Source organism: Pongo abelii, chromosome 13, assembly GCF_028885655.2.
Source record: "Pongo abelii isolate AG06213 chromosome 13, NHGRI_mPonAbe1-v2.0_pri, whole genome shotgun sequence".
In the NCBI taxonomy this organism is placed as follows: Eukaryota; Metazoa; Chordata; class Mammalia; order Primates; family Hominidae; genus Pongo; species Pongo abelii.
This window is the reverse complement of record NC_071998.2, coordinates 30,816,379-30,839,242: the sequence shown is the minus strand read 5'-3', so window position 1 is coordinate 30,839,242 and position 22,864 is coordinate 30,816,379. Positions and strand designations below refer to the sequence as shown.

Genomic DNA, 22,864 nt, shown 5'->3' with positions numbered 1-22,864 from the left:
GGACGGGCAAAGAGAGCTACAGACCCCTCTCCTAACTTCCTGAAAGAAAAAAATAATTGAACGAAATGTGACAAAATGTCAAAAGTTCATGAAAACAGTTGAATTTATTTTGAAACACAAATTACAATTATATTTGTTGTATGATAATGTAAAATCACAATTTTAAAAAGCAAAGAGCATTATCAGTGACCATGCTGCTTCAATGGGATCATCCTGTAAAAAGACCTGCCACTAACATGCTTGTAGGCAGCATGTCCTCCTCCGCCCATACCTTTGTCTTACTATGCCTATGATTTCATTAAAATGACCCTCTATTCACTATTTGGAGATAATTAAGAAAACTATGGAAAAAAAAAAAGAGAAGAGGAGGAGGGTTTTGGGCTGAATAACACTAGCTGACCTGGGTAGACCGGATAAAATGGTATTATTACTGAGTCCTTCACATACTATTGTAGATTCTATCAAAATTCAGAATTCCAGGGATGTCAGGCTGATTTTCTGAATTGCTGTTTCCAACATCAATGGCTAGGTCTTTTGCTGTCATATGGTGGTAATAATCCATCACCTTTTTCTACCAGTGGACATCCACAAAGTGGTCTTCTAAGAACTGTTAAACACATCCCAGTTTTTTCTTACCAAGTAGGAATTTATCATATGATAAGGCAGAAATTTATCTTTGCAATATCCATGGAGAAACAGAGGCTGACTAAAGCAAATAGGTAAGGAGAAAAGAGACAGATACCATTTGTTTATGGGTACTATTTTCAAGGACTTCAGAATGCTTCATTGTAATAGTATGACCATTACAAATCAGTTTTCTGGTCATTTTGAGCAAACCTCCTAAGCATCTTTTTCTCTTGATAGCTTGATTGCAATCAGTGTACATACTTGAAAACAGTAGCAATTAAATTATTCTAATTGAGTATTCCCCTAAGCTGGTATTCCATATAGAAGATTTGTGAGGTTTTATTCTACAAATGAAAAGACAAAAGCACCAGAGCAGAAATGTGTAAGTGGCACAGAAATACACACTTTAATGTGTACATTGTAACCTGGAAACATTTCAAAAGCCTAGTTTTCCTCATATTAGGAAGGATGAGGCCTTGAAGATGGAATTGCCTCTCTGTTTCACTAAGACGTAGTTTTGAAAACCTAAAATTAGTTCACATCACAATAACAACAACCCCGGCTTAAGGAATGTAAGAGAATGCCAACTTAAGTTTCCTGGACGTTTTCTCTTCTCAGTGACAAATGAGATTGTTACACTCAACTATTTGGAACCTCGGACCGAATATGAACTCTGTGTGCAACTGCTCCGTCGTGGAGAGGGTGGGGAAGGGCATCCTGGACCTGTGAGACGCTTCACAACAGCTTCTATCGGTCAGTGGAAGCCAACAGGCATTTATTCACGAGCTGGGTGGGAGGGGGAGGAAGGGGAAAGAGGAAGGAAGACCAGGAAGGGTGGTGGTGGGTGAGTGGGTGGGTGGGGATGGAGGTGGCAGGAGTTTGCTTTTGAATGGGTGAGAAAGTGACAGGAAGGCTAGCAACTTCAAGCCAAACCGTTCCTTTATTTGGGCTGGACTCCTGGTCTGTCTCCCTGGGGGAGGAGGTCTGCAGCACTCTGTAGGGACAGAGAAGGAAGCAGATGAGCCTTCAGGAAGGCAGGGCCTCCCCTAGGAGCTCGGATTTACACAGCAGCAACTGTGCTGAGCTTCAGCTCCTGCATTTTATCACTGGCTTCCTGTTTCCATCTTAAGGGCCCAGACCAGGCTCTTGCCACAGGCATATTTTAGAAGTCCCAGTTTATTTATTTTCAAAAATAATTTCCAAGTTTTCAAAGTAATTCATGGTCAGAGTCATGACATCAAATAGAATAAGAAGCTTTTATCTAAAGAACAGCATTCCCCTGCTCCACCCTCCACCTCCCAGTCCTGCTTCCTATAGGTAGCCACTTTCATCTCCTTAAGCTATTTCTTATATTTACCTCCCTTTTCTAAATCACTGGTTCTCAATCCTAAGTGTCCATGAGAATCACTCAGAGAGTTTGTTAAAAGATATTTCTGGGCCTCATCCCCAGAGTTTCTGATTCAATGGTTTTGAGGTGAGGATGGGGCCAGGGTTCAATAATTTGCATTTCTAGTAGGTTCCCAAGTGATGCTGCTGGTCCTGGGTCCACATGTTGTAGATAACATGTGTAAAATTATTTCTTGATTTATCAGTGGTGTTTGGTATTGACTGGCCTTCTATTGCGTTAAATAACTTTGTGAAGCCTCCTTGATGCTAACCTGACCTCCAGCTTTCTGTTACCCAGGTACCCTCCGTTGAAATACTGGAGTGATCTTTTGTAAGGTTCCATTCCTGGTTCTTTGAATTGTTCACTGTGTATAACCATTCTGTTACTATCTCTTGGTCAGTGCTTTATACTTTCAACTTCATGTATATTTGATTCATATCACCTAGGAAAGTAAGAATTATCATCTTCCCTATTTTATAGATTGAAAAGTAGAGACTCAGAGTACTTAATAACAGTAAGATGCATCAGCATGCTAAATCTTCAGGCTTCATATCTTTCTCTTTTAGAGCCAGGATCTTGCTCTGTCACTCAGGCTGGCGAGTGCAGTGGTTTGATCAACACTCATTACAGCCTCTGTCTCCAGGGCTCAAGTCATCCTCCCACCTCAGCTTCCTGAGTAGCTGGGACTACAGGCACACCACCACATCTGGCTACTTTTAAAAATTTTTTTATAGAGACGGGGTCTTGCTTTGTTGCCCAGGCTGGTCTTAAACTCCTGCCTCAAGCAGTCCCCCAGGCTTGGCCTCTCAAAGTGTTAGGATTACAGGGATGAGCCACCACTCCCAGTCCAGGCTCCATATCCTTTTGTTTCTCCAATTATTATTTCTACCTAGAATCCCAAAGGCACCAGCTTATTATCCCAGTTCACATATTTGCCTGTGTTTTACTCCGTTTACTAAAAGTAGAAGGATATGTTATGATTGAGTGAAAAAACCAGGAAGAACATCCACTTTTCTTCTGCAGCGATTGTGCACCCTTAACAGAAACATCCTTCCTTCACACCACCCACCTACTTTTTATGTTACTAGCAGCATCCTTAAAGAACCAAATGAGACTCAAAAGCTACTCTGAGGCTTATAGAAGCATTACACACAAGTAAGAAATGGCTTCTTGGGGACCCACCTGGTTGTGAATATAAAAAATAAACCCAGAAACTATATAGAGAGGAAAAAGGGACCTCTACAACCATGACCCAAGGGATCCCTGATATGTCATCATGTTACTGCTAAAAGGCAAATGGTAATTAATCCTCTCTCAAGTCACTGTTGGTGAGTCAAAAGGGGAAGATCATAAACTGACTCAGATGGAAAGTATTTATGGAACAGAACATAAAACACTTCACAGCCCCACATTGCACTGTCTTCAGCCCTCAGAATACGTTCCAGCCAGGAGGTCTCTCAGAATATTTCAAAGTAGTTCTCAGGGGGAGGTGGGAAGGGGGTTATTGAAGGTTCTTCTTTTCCCGTCATTTGAATGTTGCTGATGTTTGCTTTTCATTTCATCTGGCAGTTGCATTGTTTATGTGTGTTGATTGAGATGGTGAAGGCCAGGGAGTCCAGGAGGGGAAGGAAGAGAACACTTTCTGAACATATTGCAGAAAGGGGCAGACAGGGAGGTGTATGGGGTAATCTGTTCCTAAAGGGAGGGAAAAGGGGAAATGACTATTTATTGAGTTACTCTTCTGCACCAGGCACAGGATTAGGAGGTGTAAATGTATTCTCCAAAATATCAACTCCCCATTCTCCTTTGTCATGGCAAACCTGCCTAAACCACTCTGGGTGGCTATTTTGGAGGTTAAACTTCAGAGGTTAACAAGAGGAGATGGCATCACCTCTCTCCATTTGCAAAGGTTACAGAGAAAGGGCCATCAGACCTTTTGCATAATGCCAAGAAAATACACGCCTAGCTGCTGGTTCTCAGTAGTCCGAGGGTAGTCAGAATCAGGCTGGTGGGACTTAATTCCCAGTAGATGGAAACAGACCCTTCCTCTCACCTCGAACCAAGAGTAAGAGCAGTGTTTCTCAACCTTTAAAAAAAAAATGTATTGCTCATCCCCAGTGAGCTGTTTCAGATACGTTTGTCCTAGTAGATCCTGCCTCCCGTGAAATTTTAATACCACAGATATGCTCTATATCTGTTTCTGTGTTATGGTCCTTTGTAAACAATTGTAGTAATCTGAAATTTTCTCATACACTAAGAACAAATTTTTTTTGCCCCGTAGGAGTGATTGTGACCCTACTGAGAATGCATGAATTAGAGGATCTCTATCCTACATTTTGGAAGGACTTCATATCTGGAATTTAAAAATCAATTTACTATTATTAACTGAAAACACACTATTTCCTCCTTTGTCCAGTGACATAAGACATCTTGAAAGAAGGAAGGGAGGGAGGAAACCAATGTTAAAAGAGCCCCTAACACCTTCCAAGCATTTTCACATCCATTGTCTCACTTATTACTCCTGAGTCTGGAAGATGGATATTTTAATTTTATTTTACAGGTGAACTTGGAGAGATTATGAATTTGCCCAAGCTTGCAAAAGTAAAGTGGCATGTTCCTGTCTCTCTGATTTTAAAACCCATATTGTTTCTATTCAGTGATGTCTTGGTAGCCCAGGCTCCTGTGGGTGATTATGGCCAGGCATCACGTAGTCATAGTGGATACCTTGATGTGATCAGAGCAGGAATAGGCCTGGCCCTGCCACCACAGCTATATGATTTCTGAAATTCTTGCTAAGGGGAAGCAACCCCTAAATTGCTTTACAACGTATTGCTGAAAATGGTAACAGAAACGGTAAAGACTCGCCCATAATCCCATAACCTTGGCAAATCTACTGTTTTGATTTTTATCAGTTTCCTTCCTATCCTTCACCATTGTAGACATAACTTTTACCATGCCTACTTGTACTTGAAGTTTTTTTATTGGGCTTTCATACTTTTCCTAGTTATCTGTTTTTCCACTGAATGGCTATATCATAATTTATTAAAGCAGTTTCCTATTTTGAGTGTTTAGGCTTCTTCCAGTTGTTTGCTATTATAAATAATGTAATGAATCATTTTGGTAGGAAAAAAAGTATCATATGGGCCACTTGCTTGTGTTTCTTTGATAGCTTATGACGTTGTATCTTTTTCTAGAAGCCAAGGTTACTCTTAAAAGGTGCCCTTTAGCGCTGTCATTGCCTCCACCCTTGTATTAGTCTGTACTTGCATTGCTATAAAGAAATACCTGAGACTGGGTAATTTAGAAGAAAAGAGGTTTGGCTTTTTACCAAACCAAACAGTAAAAACAGTAACCATTGGCTCATGGTTCTGCATGCTGTATAGGAAGCATCTGCTTTTGGGGAGGCCTGAGGGAGCTTTTACTCATGGCAGAAGGCAAAGTGGGAGCAGGCACTTTGCATGCTGAAAGCAGGAGCAGAAGAGTGAGGGGGGTGGTGCTATACACTTTTTTTTTTTTTTTTTTTTTTTTTTACTGTTTCATAATTTATTTATTTTTCCATGGAAATTATTTAACATTTTATTTTCTGACAAAGCTCCTGTTTATTTTTTTTATTTTTATTATACTTTAAGTTTTAGGGTACATGTGCACAACGTGCAGGTTTGTTACATATGTATACATGTGCCATGTTGGTGTGCTGCACCCATTAACTCGTCATTTAACTTTAGGTATATCTCCTAATGCTATCCCTCCCCCCTCCCTCGACAATTGAACAATGAGAACATATGGAAACAGGAAGGGGAACATCACACACTGGGGCCTGTTACATACTTTCAAATGACCAGATTTCATCAGAACTCACTCGGTATCAGAAGGACAGCACCAAGGGGGATGGTGCTAAATCATTCATGGGAAGTCACGCTCATCAACCAATCACCTTCCACCAGGCCCCACCTCCAACACGGGGGATTACATTTCAATATGAGATTTGGGTGGGGACACTAATCCAAACTATATCAGCCATATATAAAAATAATGATTTTTCTGGATTCTCCTAGGACTCCCTCCTCCAAGAGGTCTAAATCTCCTGCCTAAAAGTCAGACCACTCTAAATTTGACCTGGCAACCAATATTTCCAAGCTCAGAAGATGACTTTTATGTTGAAGTGGAGAGAAGGTCTGTGCAAAAAAGTGATCAGCAGAATATTAAAGTTCCAGGCAACTTGACTTCAGTGCTACTTAACAACTTACATCCCAGGGAACAGTACGTGGTCCGAGCTAGAGTCAACACCAAGGCCCAGGGGGAATGGAGTGAAGATCTTACTGCTTGGACCCTTAGTGACAGTAAGTAATTCATGCTGCTCCAGCCTCATCTGAGCAATAAGGGGCTACCACCATGCGGACTTAGCTAACATCACTTCAAGACTATTGGAAATTATGAAAGAAAGTTAGTTGTGAGAGAAGGCTAATTAGTGCCCCCAACCTAATCATTTTAATAACTTGCAACATATAACATATATTTGGATTTGCAATAATTCAGGTCTGTGCTAAAATTTACCTTCCCTTGGTGTGCAGTCGTTTATTTAGTAAATTAGTAACAAGAAGAAGGTTTTCTAGGGCTTGCTGAACCATTTATGGGGTAGTTTTGAAGAACTATCATATATCTACATGTACACAGATGTCAGTTAATTCCAGATGGGTCTTTCCTAATCATAAAAACCAAATAACTTTGCTTGAAACCCCTTGAAAACAGGTAATTTTAAAAGTTAAAAGATTTATCTAGGAGTAATAAAATCACTTTTTTTCCAAAGCATCTTGCATTTCAGGCTTTTCTCTATTTCAGATTGGTCATTTTAAATTAATGGGAATTTCTTGGGTTTCTTTGTAGTATTGAAAGTCTATTCATTACTAAGCAGAGAGTTTTATTTTGATTCACTGAAATTAGAACTGTGTGCATTTGGAACCCTTGGAAAGGTAAACTATTTCTTGGCCACACACAACTACCACTGAAGTCAGGATCATGTGGTCTATGGCCTTACCACCCTGAACATGCTGGATCTCATTGATCCTGGAAGCCAAGCAGGGTCAGGCTTGGATGGGAGATTATGTGGTCCCTTGCCAGCTCTCAGAGTCTGAGGCTGTCTTTGCAGCTGGTTCTCCACTTCCTCAGGAACAGGTGTGGAAGCTGGCTCAGTGTTTCTTCGGCCACTCTTTTATTGCATCAGTGACTTATGAAAGTCTGAATTGTTTTGTCAGTGTGTAGGGATTCTTCATATATAATGTTTAATTCTGTGAAATGTCCAAGGTGCAGAATCATGCTAAGAGTAACACAACGAACAATCACATTCCTACCATCCAGAATTAACAACTGTTAACATTTTGTCATATTTGCTTTCAGCATTTGTTGTTGACTTATGTAATAACCCACTACAGGTGTATCAGTATCTCCTGCAACTGTTATCCCTATTCCATTTCTATTCCCCTCTCCCAAGAGACAACCAAAATTATGAGTTTGTTAAGTATATTTTCATTTAATGTTGTATATATATATTTTTTGAGACAAGATCTTGCTCTGTTGCCCAGGCTGGTGAGCAGTGGTGCCATTATGGCTTCTGCAGCCTTGGCTTCCTGGGCCCAAGCAATCCTCCCACCTCAGCCTCCTGAGTAGCTGGGACCACAGGCACACACCACCACACCTGACTATTTTTTTTAAATTTTTTTGTAGCGATGGGATCTCCCTATGTTGCCTAGGCTGGTCTGGAACTCCTGGGCTCAGCAATCCTCCCGCCTTCGCCTCCCAAAGTGCTGGAATTACAGGCATGAGCCACTGTGCCAAGCCCAGTGTTCTATAATTTTAATATCTCTGAAAGTGTACACATGCATACATATCATTCTTCATTTTTTGAATGAACATTATGAATTTTATCTATCCATGTTTATGTAGCTTTGATGCATGTAATTTTAACTTCTGTATAATATTCTATCTTATGAATGTATCTTGTCATTCATCCTCTCCCTTTTAGAGGGAGATGTAGGTTTTTTCATTTTTTACTATCATGAACAAAATGCAATGCCCATTCTTATGCATGTCTCCATGTGCATAGACAGGTGTGAGAGTTTTTCTAGGAACAAGTCCGGTGGTGGAACTCATGGGCTATTTCCCTCTAAAGTGGTTAGTCAGTGTGTACTATGTTCAGGAGTGTATGACAGTGCCATTTTCCTTATACCCATCTCTATGTCTATATCCTTTCCCTATATCACTCGATAGTGCCACACCTTTTTACTTTGCGTATCTCAAAAGCAAAATATGGTGCCTCATTGTTAATTTCAATTTTGATTTCCTTGATAGCTAGCAAAGGTGAGCATCTTTTTATGTTAATTGTCCTCTTTTTTTATATACTTATTGATATACTGGATGTCCTCTTTTTTGATATACTTTTTGATATCCTTTGCTCATTTGGAATAGGTTGTCTTTCTTACTGATTAGTAAAAATTATTTGTGTAATCTAAATACTTTGTTATGTGTATTGCAAATATATTCTCCTAATCCCTTTATTGTAACCTTGTTTGTGGTGGCTTTTAACCCACAGACACTTGACATTTTGATGCAGTTGGACCTGTCAGTATTTGCCTGTGTGATTTATACTTTTTGCATTTTGGAATTATCTCCTATCCCAAGGTCATAAACATAGTCTCTGTGTTTTTCCTAGTAGTTCTAGTGTTGTTTTGTGTATTTAGGTCTTTAAGATATAAGAATGTTATTTTGCGGTATAGTATATTTTAATATTTTTATTTTAATCTTATTTATTCACATATGGCATGTCAGTGGTCCCAGTGCCACGTATTGAGTAGTCCCCATGGTGAGTTGCAATGCTTTCTGTATCATATGCCAGGTTCTCATATTCATTTTGCATCTATTTCTGGATGTTCTGTTCCCTTCCATTGATCTGTTTGTTCCTGTACCATTTCCAGCATATTAACTATAGACTTGTGAAATGTCAGTAACTGTGGGATGAATCACTATTTCCTATTTCAAAATTATCTTAGGTGCTCGCTCACCTAAACTGCATAAGTTTCATCCTCATTAGAATGATACAATCTCAAAATCACACTATCATTATCATATTTATAGGATTAAACAAAAACTAGTTAATAGTCACTGGGAGTCAACTTGCCTTGGATGATTGTATGAAGTTTGATGGAGGGTCAATGCTGGTGGTGGTAGTAGGGATGTGAGCTTGGCAGGGTAGGAGTTGATCCCTACAGGGTCAGGAAATCCAAGGAAGCAGGATGTGAATGAGAACATCTCATTTTTACATGAAAATATTTGTTAATATGCTGTGTTGTCATTGGCTGATCATGTATGTTCATAAGTAAAATTAATACTTCCAGTTATAAAGTTTGTGTTGGTTTCCAGCCTAGCAATTCCATCTGGTCCAGGGGTAAGAAGTGGAGTGAATTAGATTTGGCGTATCACCCCAATCATATGTTAAAAATAATATATGTGTGTTATGTTTTCCTGTTGGAAAACATCTACATGGGGAGTATTTGACCCTTACAATGACTTTTTGAGGAAGGTAGAGTAAGAATGATTATCACAGTTAACAGATGAGGAGCCTGAGGCACAGAGGAGGGTAAGTGACTTGCCCAAAATTATGGAACTAGTACGGCATGGGGATTAGGATTCTAATCCACATTTTAGTTCTATTTTTCCCCCCACCATGCTACAAATGTCTTCTACTTGTCTCTTGGGATGGGCGACCCACTGCTTCAAAGGAACTATGCTTCTAGAGGTTCTTTAAGTAGTGATATCCCATTTCTAAATTGTTCAAGGTCTGATTAGTGTTTCCTAAAGCATTTTAGAATCTATTGTAGAGTCACCCAGAGAACCTGCTAAAATGTAGATTGCTGGGTCCAGACCCACTGAATTTAAATCGAAGGTTTATTGAGCTATCCCTAAGAGTGACTCCTTTCAGGCATAAAATGGATAAGTTGGTAGATGCAAATTTATGATTTTTAGCTGGCACAAAAATTATATTCATTATTTTTCTAACAAGCATCTAAAAGACACTGCTGCTTTTTGTGACAGGCTTAGAAGACCACTGGTTTACGAAGTTGAATTTTTTGAGCCACAACTATACAAATACTAACTATGCGATCATAGTAATCTGAAAATGTTGGTATTTCTATTACCCCTTCAATCTCCTGTGGGAAGAAAGGCTATTGTATATTTTTATAAAAATATACAAAAGACTTGGTACTGGATGTAAAGAAAGTTAAGACATACTGTTGATTAACTGTGATTTTTGGATACTGTACCATCAGCTAGACATAGAACATAACAATCAGATTTGGAAGGTTCTAAATCCAATACCTAATTCTCATAAATTGCCACAGTCCCCTAAAGAGTAACAAGGGGGAGTCAACATAATGAAAAGAAGAAATTTAAAATAGAAAGGATGTACCTTGAGATACTTCTCAAAGGTTCTGATTTGTTTATAAGCAGTAACTTTCATGTGGAAAAACAATGGTGTATGGAATGAAACAGACTATGTCTACTGTTCGTCTACTGGGACGAGTACAAACCCCTTAAACTTTTGAAGTCTCAGTTTTCTCATCTCTAAAATGTGGATCATAAAAATCTCAGTACTGTGTGGTTACACAAGTCAAGAGAGTGTCTGCATGTGGAAGCATGCCTCATAAATGTAAGGTACAGTTACTATTATGGACAAGAGCTCGAATCCATTCTTTTCCTGGATCAAATAGGCTTAGCCTTTATCGGGTCACGAACTTCCCTTCTAGCCTGTGCCCTTTAGAGTTTGAGTGAGAATGTAGTGATGCTGCGGTGCCTGTCATCTTTACATGTGGAAAACCTCAAGGCATCTCTTTCTCATCCTGCCTGTGTCCCTGAATGGAATGTGATTCCACTTTTCCCCAAATCCCTATAATACTTTGTCTACTAAAAGTTATTAGCACATTTTCTCATATATACACTGACCTGCCTGCTGCTCCGTAAATTTAGGGCAAGGACAGACCACATGACACTAAGACTATGGACTACAGAGCCAGACTGCCAGGAGTTGAATCTTGTTTCTTCTACTTAACAGTAGTGTCACCATGGCTAAGTCACTTAATCTCTCCAGACCTCAGCACTTACAGAAAGATTGCTATGAAGAGGAAGTGAGTTAATATATACAAGAGCGTAGATCAATGCCTGCCATATTGTAAGCACTATATAAATGCCAGCCCTCAGAAGCTTTCCATTCTTCCCAGCATCAAGAATAGTAAGTACAGGTTTGTGGAATAACAGAATTTCTAAGGCCTTCATTTAGTGTCAAGATGACAAATAGATGATATGTGTTGCCATTTCTTTTTCTGTGCCACTCTTTCAAGTCTGCATGGAGTCCAGTAGCCACTATCAATTGATTGGGATACTATCTGAGAAAACACCTGTTTGCCTTTCATGAGCTGACATGAACTCTATCTCAAAAGCATAATGATCTAAGACATGGTAGTATATCTTAAGTGAATCTTTTTTCTTTTTGATTTCTAGTTCTTCCTCCTCAACCAGAAAACATCAAGATTTCCAACATCACACACTCCTCGGCTGTGATTTCTTGGACAATATTGGATGGCTATTCTATTTCTTCTATTACTATCCGTTACAAGGTTCAAGGCAAGAATGAAGACCAGCACATTGATGTGAAGATAAAGAATGCCACCATCACTCAGTATCAGCTCAAGGGCCTAGAGCCTGAAACAGCATACCAGGTGGACATTTTTGCAGAGAACAACATAGGGTCAAGCAACCCAGCCTTTTCTCATGAACTGGTGACCCTCCCAGAATCTCAAGGTTGGTTGAATGGACCGGTATTTACATAGGATTACCATGCAGCCCTATAGGCAGCTGGTTTATCAGGACAGGCCTGTGAGATGAAAGCCTGTGAAAGGTTGGTGGTTGCATGGACAGGCATTTACAGAGAGGTCCTTAATATCAAAATGCCTCTGAGAAGGATCCCTGTTGGTCCGTTTTCTATTGTTAAACCTTAGAATAGATCAGTCTATCAGCATACCCCATCCAGCAATCTAAGAAGAAAGCTCTGAGGAATATGAATTTTAATTCCTAGGAGAAAGAAGAATGTGGGAGCTGCTTACAGAAGGCAGGCTATGCAAGAGCTCCAGTAGGAGGCTCCAAGAACCATGCTCCATTCTTCCTCAAACACTCCTTTTTTAGCTTGGATGACACTGTGCAATTCTGAGTCTTCTTCTACTTTACTGATGCAGGTTATTAGGTCTCCATGTCCACCACTAACCCCAACCCCAGAAAGAGTACGTGCTTTGAGCTAGATAGAGATCCTCTCAGGATGCCATACTGTTCCCACCATTTGTGATTGATAAAGTCTGTTGAGTGTAATTAAGTGAACAAGGGTCCCATGTGGGTGGAGCTGCAGCAGGAGGATTGACTTCAACTCTGTGCAGCGGCACCTCCCGGCTCTCTGTGTTGTGTACAATGTGTGCCAGAGAATGTAGATGGAGGCACGTTAGAGGCAAGTTTTGAAAATTTATGATTTGGGTTACAGTCTGTTTTTAAAGAAAATACTATAACTAAATCTGAAAACTTCTTGTTTCTCTTGGAGGATTACCTAGACCTTAAGAAACAAAATCAAACAAGTCGCTTTAACAGTGCTGATTCTTTGGAACATTTTTGAAATGTTCAAGGAATGAAGAGTCTGCCAAATACAGAAAATCATGGTTTTCAGGTCACACTCTTAGTGAATGCCCCATTTTTGTAATTACTTGTGTTTTGGCGAAATGTAGCTTCCTAAATTCAAGCTGTACATAAAATACCAAGAGAAAAAATTTAAAACAAGACAAAACCAAAAGTTTCTCACCATTCTAGACATCTCTGTATCTGTACATACATAGAGATAGAAGAAAAGATAAATGAGAAGAGAGGGATACTTTTAAGAAGACGGGATCATGTTCTGTGTGCTATTGCTAATAAAAATATATCGAGTTTAATTTTATTTAAATTTAAATAAGGAAAAGAAATAGACCATAGTCTTTAATAGTTTATTTTGACTTGAGCCCTAAATTTAATTTTTCCTCTGTCTTTTCCTGTCTTCTTCCCTCCCTCTCTCTCCTTCTATTGGGTATCATTAGGTTTTGTTCATTAACTCTTTAAAACAAGAAAAACAAAACAAAATATCTGATGAACTCTAAGCTCTTAGCATCATTGAACTTCAAAGCATTTCTAGGTGGGGAAATTGAGGTTTAGGGAGGTTTAGTCACTCTCTCAAAGTTATACCTGTAGTAATTCTCCCCATTATTCAACATTGTTCATCTGCTTGGGATTCTACTTGGAAATAAAAGTTGAACAAGTGACAACTAATGATTAGCATATTGCTAATTGTAACAGCACTTTTGCTTTTTTTTTTTAATTTTTGTAAATCTTATTACAACCCTGTGAGTCAGACTCATCTCCACTGAGTTTGGAATATAAATGAGTAGCCCGAGGTCATGTAGTGGTTAGGTGGCAGGGTTAGGGCTGCTGTTAAGTTCCCATTACACTGCGTCTTCTCCCACATACGGTGTGGGTCTGTTTCTCTATGTAAACTAAACTACCTGCTTCACCTCTGTCTTCCTGCACAGCACCAGCGGACCTCGGAGGGGGGAAGATGCTGCTTATAGCCATCCTTGGCTCTGCTGGAATGACCTGCCTGACTGTGCTGTTGGCCTTTCTGATCATATTGCAATTGAAGAGGGCAAATGTGCAAAGGAGAATGGCCCAAGCCTTCCAAAACGTGGTAGTGTCTCATCTTCCTACTAGCTAATAAGGGCAAGTCCAAGTACAGGCAGAACCTTCACTTTAAAGATATGGACCGGGAAATTTACTTATAAAGTAAATATTTCCCTTAAGCAAGCCTCATCTTCTCTTTGGCTTTCATTATGAAATGGGAGATAAAAAGTATGACTGTATAATTTCTTATCCAAACCAGAACAATTTTAAGAGTGAAAAGGGTGCTCTTAGTAAATTATGCAGGAAACTAGGTCCGCCCCTGCCTGCTGAAATGAGATGTATGGTCATCCTAGTAATAAGTCCCCAGAGATGATATCTTGCAATAGAATAAATTGAACATTTTTGGTAAGGAAGGACAGAGGGTAACCAGACCTCAGTGAGATAGGTTATGACATATTATATTAGACAAGTTTTCCCCACATTTGCCTATTTCCAGTTCCCATTTCTTTCTAATAAGTCCCTCAATCTTATCACCCCTCATATGTATAAGAATTATATATACCTATGTGTGTCTTCCATTCCTGTGTACCCTCAGTCTGAAGTCAGAGTTCCTGGCACTTGGTACTGCCTCATTTTTTTTTTTTTTAATCTAGGAATTCTAACCAGTAGCAAAGGCCTATAAAATCACACTTTACTAAGAGCCATCTTATTTGAGTTCTTTTGGTATACTAAAGCCTGAAAATGTATCTAGTTTGTGGGTTCAGGCCATGTAAAAATTAATTTGAACCAGACTTTATCAATTCTGTATATAATGCATTGAGTGCACTGATTCAAATGAGGTGTACCCCAGGTGCATGAGTCCCCAAGTTTCCCTTCCATGGAGGACAAGAGGAATTTCACTATCTGACTCCGTGCCAGAGCTGGCTCAACTCAGGCTGTCACTGGAGAGGAAGAGCCAGCAAGGGGGTTGGGAGTGCTGGAGCCTGTCAAAATACCGGTGCTTTTTCATGGTAGCACCAGCAGCTATTTGAATTCAGGAGAAAGAGATACTGTGTTGGGTTTGGCTCTAAGCTTCAGTCATCCTGTGGCCAGAGTGGACTTAGAGATTCTAAGCCTTACTACAAGAGAGAAAGAGTGTGCACTAAAAATAGAGTAGGATCAAGATAACGCTAAGAAAGCTCTCACTGAGGCACATCCTGTGGCTGCCCCACATAGGCTCTCGAAGTTAGTTTCCAAACCAGAACTGAACACTTGCTCATTTCACAGCACTGTAGGGAACTCACGTACAACTAACGCAAGGATGGCAAACACATGGCATATGTACTGTTACTCCTTCCTCCGTCACCCTTTACAGACATTGCTAATCAACAAGCTTTTCTGGGGAGGCCCAGAATTGTGCCCGTGCAGCCCTGTGGGCAGCTGGTTTATCAGGGCAGGCCTGTGTGATGAAAACCTATTTCCCTTTCCAGTCTAGAATTAAATATACTATTTCTTTTTTCATCTGGTGTGGATGCCAACCAGAAGACATTATGCCCCTTAGAATTATGAAAAATCCTGACACAAAATGATGAAATAATTATTTTTCCAGAGGGAAGAACCAGCTGTGCAGTTCAACTCAGGAACTCTGGCCCTAAACAGGAAGGTCAAAAACAACCCAGATCCTACAATTTATCCAGTGCTTGACTGGAATGATATCAAATTTCAAGATGTGATTGGGGAGGGCAATTTTGGCCAAGTTCTTAAGGCGCGCATCAAGAAGGATGGGTTACGGATGGATGCTGCCATCAAAAGAATGAAAGGTCAGTGGTTGACCAGATAGAGTCAGCATTGCATGAGGGTGTGGAGAAAACTTGATTTCCTGCTGATTCTTTCCTCTATGTTCTTATAAAAAATTGGCATGGTATCAGACATAGCTGTTATTTGCAACTGAAGATTATGCTTCCTTTGAAGTTGAGCCTGTGATAGTCAGGATATCAATACAAAGGCAGGAGCCATTTAAACATCACTGTCTTGATTCATTGGGATGTGATACTATAGATTCTTGGTCATATATAGCTAACTTTTGGGGAGCATCATTGTTTCTCTTAAAGCAGTGCTTCTCACAATTGAGTGTGCATCAGAATCACCTGGAAGGTTTGTTTAAAAACAGGCTATTGGGCCCTACCCCACAATTTCTGACTCAGTCTAGGGCAGGGCCAGAGAATCTGCATTTTTCATTAGTTTTCCAGTGATGCTATCTTGTGGGTTTGGGGACCACATTTTGCAAGCCACAGTCTTCATAGGTTAACTGTATATAAGTTCCTGGGTACACTGTTAGAAATGCATTCACTTGGGTTTTTTCTACTCCTTGTTTGACTACATCTGAGTTTCTTAGGTAGCAGATGAAAATCTGTGTTCTTAAGTGGCTTTCTCAATGGTTCCTCTGTACACTCAAGTTTGCAGAGAAAACCACAGATTTAAGGTCATAAGAACTAACTCTTTTCCAGCTTTGTTCATCTCAAGACTGTTTGGTACCTACCCATCTAATAATATTTGATAATATCTTCAGAGAAAGCAGAATGACTAGCTCACTGGCAAATTAACTAGCTGTTTTCTCTTCTGTGTGAAAGAGCAGTTTGTGTAAGACTTGACTGTGAGGCTGCACTATTGATTTTACAGAATACAGGCTTGGAATGTGGTGCATTAAAGCAGAGAATATGATGAACTATTATCATTGTGCAGCTCCATCTTAAGAGCTCTCTAAGGATGCTGGCAGATTTTTCTTTTTTTTTGGACCACACTATTGAATCTATGAATTACCTCTAAATCTTATTAAATCATCTCTGCTTTCTGCATTGTTAAGAAGACTAACAAAACAAAATATTATCTATGATTAGAAACAGCAATATGTTTATTTAAAAACAATACAAACTACTTGCAAAACAGCCAGAAATCCCTTTTCTGTTTTGCTGCTTTAGTCACAGGGAGTTTTGGGGAGCAGTGAGGATAGTGAGAGGAGAAGGGTGTAGAATCTTATGAAGGCAGTTTTTATTGGGATCTATTGTGAGCCTGATTTTCTATCTTGTGCCCATGTGAAGAGGGAAAATAGCTTAATGAGGCACCAGGGCAGATAAATCCTGCAGGCAAAGCAGTGCATCCAAAGAAGGGCAGTTACTGAAGTGGACAACCTCACTGTAAAGAACTTCTTTAAAAAAATATTCCCAAGATATTGACCCTCCGTGAGGCTTCTGTAGTATGAACAGAGCACTTGACTTATGAGTACCATTAGCCCCTCATGAGATGATTGTCACAGTTTCTAAGCATGAGCAGCCATGTTTATGGCCATCAGCACCTCACTCCTACCCTTGCCACCCAATGTGTGTGTGTGTGTGTTTTTTTTTTAAAGCAGTAATAGCTCATTGTCCCTGACTCAAGACTGATCAGTTTATGCACCAACCAATAGCCTTGTCTTTATTCTGGTGCCTGCTGGGTTCTCCCTCTGGTTAAAGTGCTAGTGGAGAGACAAGGCAAAAAGAATAGAAGCAGATGCAACTCAGTTTCCTGATTCCCATGCAACTTCCATAAGATACCATTTGGATTTGATTTGTTTAGCTCAATCAACCAGATTGAGACTGGTTTGTAAAAAATAAGTTACAATTAGTGAGTAAAGAGGCATGCATTATTGGTGATGTTTCATGGAAGCTTTGGTTCTATTCCTCAGTTGTCTCTGGATGGTAGATTTAGCTGGAAGAGCTAAAATCTAAAAGATGATACAGCTCCACCTCTACCAAGTCATTTACCTGAGGATCTGGGAGCTTCAACAAGAAAACTTTAGAGTAGTGGTTCTCATCCCGGGGTGATTTTGCCCATGGGGGCATTTGGCAATATCTGGATACGTTTTTGATTGGCTATTGGCATCTAGTTAGTAGAGGCCAGGATGGCTGCAAAACATCTTACCATGCACAGGACAGGCCCCTGCAAAGGAATTATCAGCCCAGTGTCAGTAGCGCCAAGGCTGAGCGACTCTACTTTAGAGTAATACCTTTGGTTGTATGCAGTTGATAGTGACTGAGAGTATCTGAAGGTTCTTAGGGGGCAGGACGGGACAGCTGATTCTGAAAAGGTGTAACAAAGAAGAATCACAACCCTTGACTTTCTTTCCAGAATATGCCTCCAAAGATGATCACAGGGATTTTGCAGGAGAACTGGAAGTTCTTTGTAAACTTGGACACCATCCAAACATCATCAACCTCTTAGGAGCATGTGAACATCGAGGTAAGATGCTCTTTTCCTGTCCTTCCTGCCAGAGTTTTTATAAAACAGACAAATTCCATATGGATATAAGGAAAGATAGTGATCTTAAGAATGTTGCCTTTTTTTTTTTTTTAAAGTTGCATCTTCTATCTGAATGTCTGTCTAGTCCCATTTATAGATTGTGCTGTGGTTTGCCTTGTTTTTGGAGGGAGGTGCCGAGGCTGGACTATTTAACCTCTGATGTGGTTCAGCCATTACTGCCCAAAGGTATTCGTGGCTCCTACCTGCCCCATCCTTGGCCATGCAGAGGTTTTCTTCACTACCACTACTATTATAGTAGGGGAGCCCCCACCATCAGCTTCTTAATTGCCTACCTTTACATTTTTCCTGGAAACCCAGGGAATTGGTATTCTGAACGTTAAAAGCCATGAATGCCAGTAATCTACTGTAATATGAAAACTAATAATGGTTCGATTTTAAAAATAATTATAAGAAGCTTTCATGCGATAGTGCTTTGTTTTTATCCAGAATGCTTTCATGTACAATTACAATGGAGCTTTACAACTATCCTGTGTTGCACATGCATTTAAAGTTAAATTTATGTTATTAATTCAAATGTTTGTTGAGTACTTTCTATTGTAATGCATGTAATTACTGGTGAGTGAGTAGGTAACAACAAAAATCTTCTATGGGTTTACCTCTGCATGCTGCGTGGCCTTGTAGTTCTGAATCTCTGCTTAAACTTCATTTCTCATGGAAAAGTTTGCTCCCACAAAAAGCTCCATGCAGTAATTATTTACAAACTTGACAGCCTCTTGTTGACTTTGCAGCACAAACACCAACAATAGAAAAGAGACTACTTCCATTTCCTCAATTTATTAAACTAAAAATACTGGTGCTTCAAACAATTTATCATTCTATGATCCAATAAGGGTATAATTCTGAAAGCCAGATCATGTCCCTTAGGTTAAATAATGAAGTAATGACATTTATTTTTTGAGCTACTTCCTGAAAACAGTAATCAGCATGGCACAGGAGTACAAATGAAAGTTACACACACACACATACCACACACACACACACCCTGCTGTCCTTGCCGATAGCACTCCCACAAACATGGTGAGCGTTCTTAAAACCCACCTGACTTTCTGTACAAACCCTACAAATGACACCGTACAAAAGGGCAAGGATTCTCTGGATGCCCAGGGAAAGTGGTGTTATGACAGGAAGCCAAATGGCCGTGGTGGACAGACTAAACCCGTTTTCTGGAAAAAGGCTAAAACTACAAAGAAGACTGTGCTGAGGCTTTAGTGTTGACCCCACTGCAGATCTAAGAGAATGCTGGCTCTTAAGGGATCCAGGCACTTTGCACTAGGAGGAGATAAGAAGAGAAATGGCCCGTTGATCCAGTTCTAAGTTCTATCTTTTGTTTTATTCTGAGGACAATAAAATCTTGAGGTTACTTTTACTTCATCTGGTTGCAGTTGGTCTTCTGGGAGAGAATAAACCACGATATTAATGCGGCTTCCTTGGTGGGAAAAAAAACTGCAACAACAAAAATATATCCCTTCAAATTTTGCTTTGTCATCATATTAGCACATAGTTGGCTCTTAAAATTTTAAGAAAGGCCGGGCATGGTGGCTCACGCCTAAAATCCCAGCACTTTGGGAGGCCGAGGCAGGCAGATCACAAGGTCAAGATGTTGAGACCATCCTGGCCAACCAACATGGTGAAACCCTGTCTCTACTAAAAATACAAAAATTAACTGGGCGTAGTGGCGCACGCCTGTAGTCCCAGCTACTTGGGAGGCTGAGGCAGGAGAATTGCTTGAACCTGGGAGGCGGAGGTTGCAGTGAGCCGAGATTGCACCACTGTACTTCAGTCCGGGCGATAGAGAGAGACTCGGTTTAAAAAAAAATATATATATATATATGAATGTATATATATGAATATATGTATGTGTATATATATATGAATATATATGTGTATATATGAATATATGTGTATATATATGAGGATACATATATGAATATATATGTGTATATATATGAATATATGTGTATATATGTATTTAAGGTAAATTATTTACCTTTATTTATCTTTATTAATAAATACATATTTAAATTATTTTAAAATAATTCAGTAAAGATGTGAGAAAGCACATGTATACCATAATTTAGGTCTAACTTTCATTATAGTGCAATAGGTTTCAATATTAGTTTTCTTTTTTTGCTAGAATTTCAATTTCTTAGAAGATCTTTCAAGCTTTCTTTTTTTTTTTTTTTTTTTTTTTTTTTTTTGAGATAGGGTCTCACTCTATTGCCCAGTCTAGAGTGCAGTAGCACGATGTCAGCCCACTGCAACCTCCCCATCCCTGGGCTCAAGCAGTCTTCCCACTTCAGCCTAAGTACTCCCAAGCAGTTGGGACTACAGGGATGCACCACCATGCTTGGCTGATTTTTATTTTATTTTTATTTTTTGTAGAGCTTAGGTCTCAATATACTACCTAAGCTGGTCTCAAACTCCTGGGCTCAAGCAATCCGTCTGCCTTGGCCTCCCAGAGTGCCAGGATTACAAGTGTGAGCCACTGAACTGGGCTTCAAGTTCTAATTCATACATCATTTTAAAAACATGGTTTGCCCAAAAAATTGTTGTTTTAAAAAAAAAACAGTAAAATAACTTTACATTTTACTAGGTATAAATGTCAATGTTTTTAGCAAGTAAATGCCCTGTAAAAAAATTTTTGCAACGGGATAATTTATTTTTTAAAAATTCCAAGAAAACAAAAGTAACAAAACTGGACAAATAACGTTTTATTAAAAAAAAAAAAAAAGAGAAATGATTTGGAACAAAAAAGTGACAATGAACCACAAGTTTTTCTAGGAACTCTTGTTTTATTTTTTCCTAAAAGCTTGAGTTTTCTGGTTTCTTGAAGCAAAATGCAATCTTTGAAACTAACCTCTGGTGGCCAGAGACCCAATCAGCAATATGGTGACTTAGTATGGATTTTGAGGAGGAATAGAAGGCAGGAGAGAAAGTTACCTGTTGTGGCTCCTTCCATATGGATATTTAATTGTTGAAAAATAATAACAACCTCAGGAATAGCTAGAGGCAGACTAGAATAACATGCCTGGCTCGTATTACTAAGCTCCTTGATCAAAATGGAATGCAAATGAAAAGGTGATGTGAAGAACGTGTCTGAGATCTGGAAAAGCGTGTTTTGACTCACTCTACTGTTATTACTGAGTGGGTAAAAGCATTTCAGGAAGCCCTCTGTGTGAGTGCACATTTGGTAGGAATGGCGAGGGGGTGGGAAGGAGCAAAACCAAGCATTCCAGCCTGGCCCCTTTTGAGTATTGTAGGAGGGTGTCTGTCACCTGTCTTCCTCCTATCCCCAGTGCTCCCTGGGTGGTGCTGCTAGATGTGTTTTTTAGACAAAATGGAGTTTATAGGCAATTTCCACAGCACATCTCTTAAATGTCACAGCTGTTCAGGGCCACTGATGAGTCGATGCTCTCTTCCTTCCCTACAGGCTACTTGTACCTGGCCATTGAGTACGCGCCCCATGGAAACCTTCTGGACTTTCTGCGCAAGAGCCGTGTGCTGGAGACGGACCCAGCATTTGCCATTGCCAATAGCACTGCGTCCACACTGTCCTCCCAGCAGCTCCTCCACTTCGCTGCCGACGTGGCCCGGGGCATGGACTACTTGAGCCAAAAACAGGTTTGTCTGGAGGACTTCGCTTTGGATATCTTTCCTGTGGAGTTCCCTCTAAAGTCTGTTTCAATACGTTTGTAGGGTCTGTCAACCTCTCTTCTTTAACTCCTTCTTAAAATCTCCCTCATTTTAATCTCTTTGTGAATAGTCCATCTATTTAAATAAAAATTAATACTGACAATATGTTTATCTAGCAATTTTCATAATTATGAAAAATTTATAATTTTCTTCTATCTGATTTCATATTATGAAAATTTTATAATTTTCATAGTATGTAGCGAGGTACCTTAAGCTCTCTTAGCCTAGTTTGCCTCTAAATAATGTGTAATAACAGAGACACCCTACATTACAGCTGGAGGATTTAACAGCCTGTGTTTTTTATTTGTTCGTTTTCTGAAATTCTTCTGCCAAGATGTGGTGTGTCATTTGGCAGAATCCATTACCAGGGAATTTTGGAGGGGAACTTTAAGGGAACTGGATTGTGACTTTTTAAAATCCTTTTGTATACTATGGTTTTCTTTCCTATTCCCCAAACTTTTCAGCCCTGGGGCTTTCATTAGGCTGAAAATACATAATGTTTTCAAAAATTTCAGTTTATCCACAGGGATCTGGCTGCCAGAAACATTTTAGTTGGTGAAAACTATGTGGCAAAAATAGCAGATTTTGGATTGTCCCGAGGTCAAGAGGTGTATGTGAAAAAGACAATGGTAAGTGCAGGACACGGACACGGACACTGATCGCGTCCTTTCCGAGGTACTCCCCCATCTCCTGATGTTGCTTCTGAGACTGTCAGTGCTCTGTGGTGACTGAAGCATCTGACTATGTGTCCCAGTAGATACTGTGTGCCCTGGGAAACATTCTTTCTAAATGTTGGTTCCTAACATGATTGCAGTATCTGCATTACTAATGAAGAAGTCACTGTCATGTGTGACCAAGTGATTGAACCTTCAAACCTAGTGGTTTGGGGTCTTGGTTCTATCCAGTCCAGACCCCAAGGCATCTCACTCAGAAACCTCTGAGGAGCTTGCACAATCCCCTTTCATGCACAGCTGACACAGCAAGGAAAAATATTAACATATTTTCCACAAGTCAAGAAAACAAACTAAATGGTTTCTAAATCACCAGGAGGCTCTATAGAGAAATTCATAACTTCTACAGGCTCAT

The 22,864-nt window shown here is 39.7% G+C and overlaps 1 protein-coding gene across 3 annotated transcripts in view; it reads left to right on the top strand.

Annotated features, from left to right (window-relative positions):
* TEK (TEK receptor tyrosine kinase) overlaps positions 1-22,864 on the top strand; it is a 137,524-nt gene that overhangs the window by 98,109 nt on the left and 16,551 nt on the right. For 2 of the 3 annotated variants that reach the window (XM_063713914.1, XM_024251798.2), the window contains exons 11-18: positions 1,246-1,380; positions 6,070-6,354; positions 11,564-11,863; positions 13,663-13,817; positions 15,339-15,549; positions 17,894-18,004; positions 21,516-21,706; positions 22,294-22,407. In XM_063713914.1, the coding sequence (XP_063569984.1) occupies positions 1,246-1,380; positions 6,070-6,354; positions 11,564-11,863; positions 13,663-13,817; positions 15,339-15,549; positions 17,894-18,004; positions 21,516-21,706; positions 22,294-22,407 (1,502 nt within the window). 3 annotated transcript variants of the gene reach the window in all.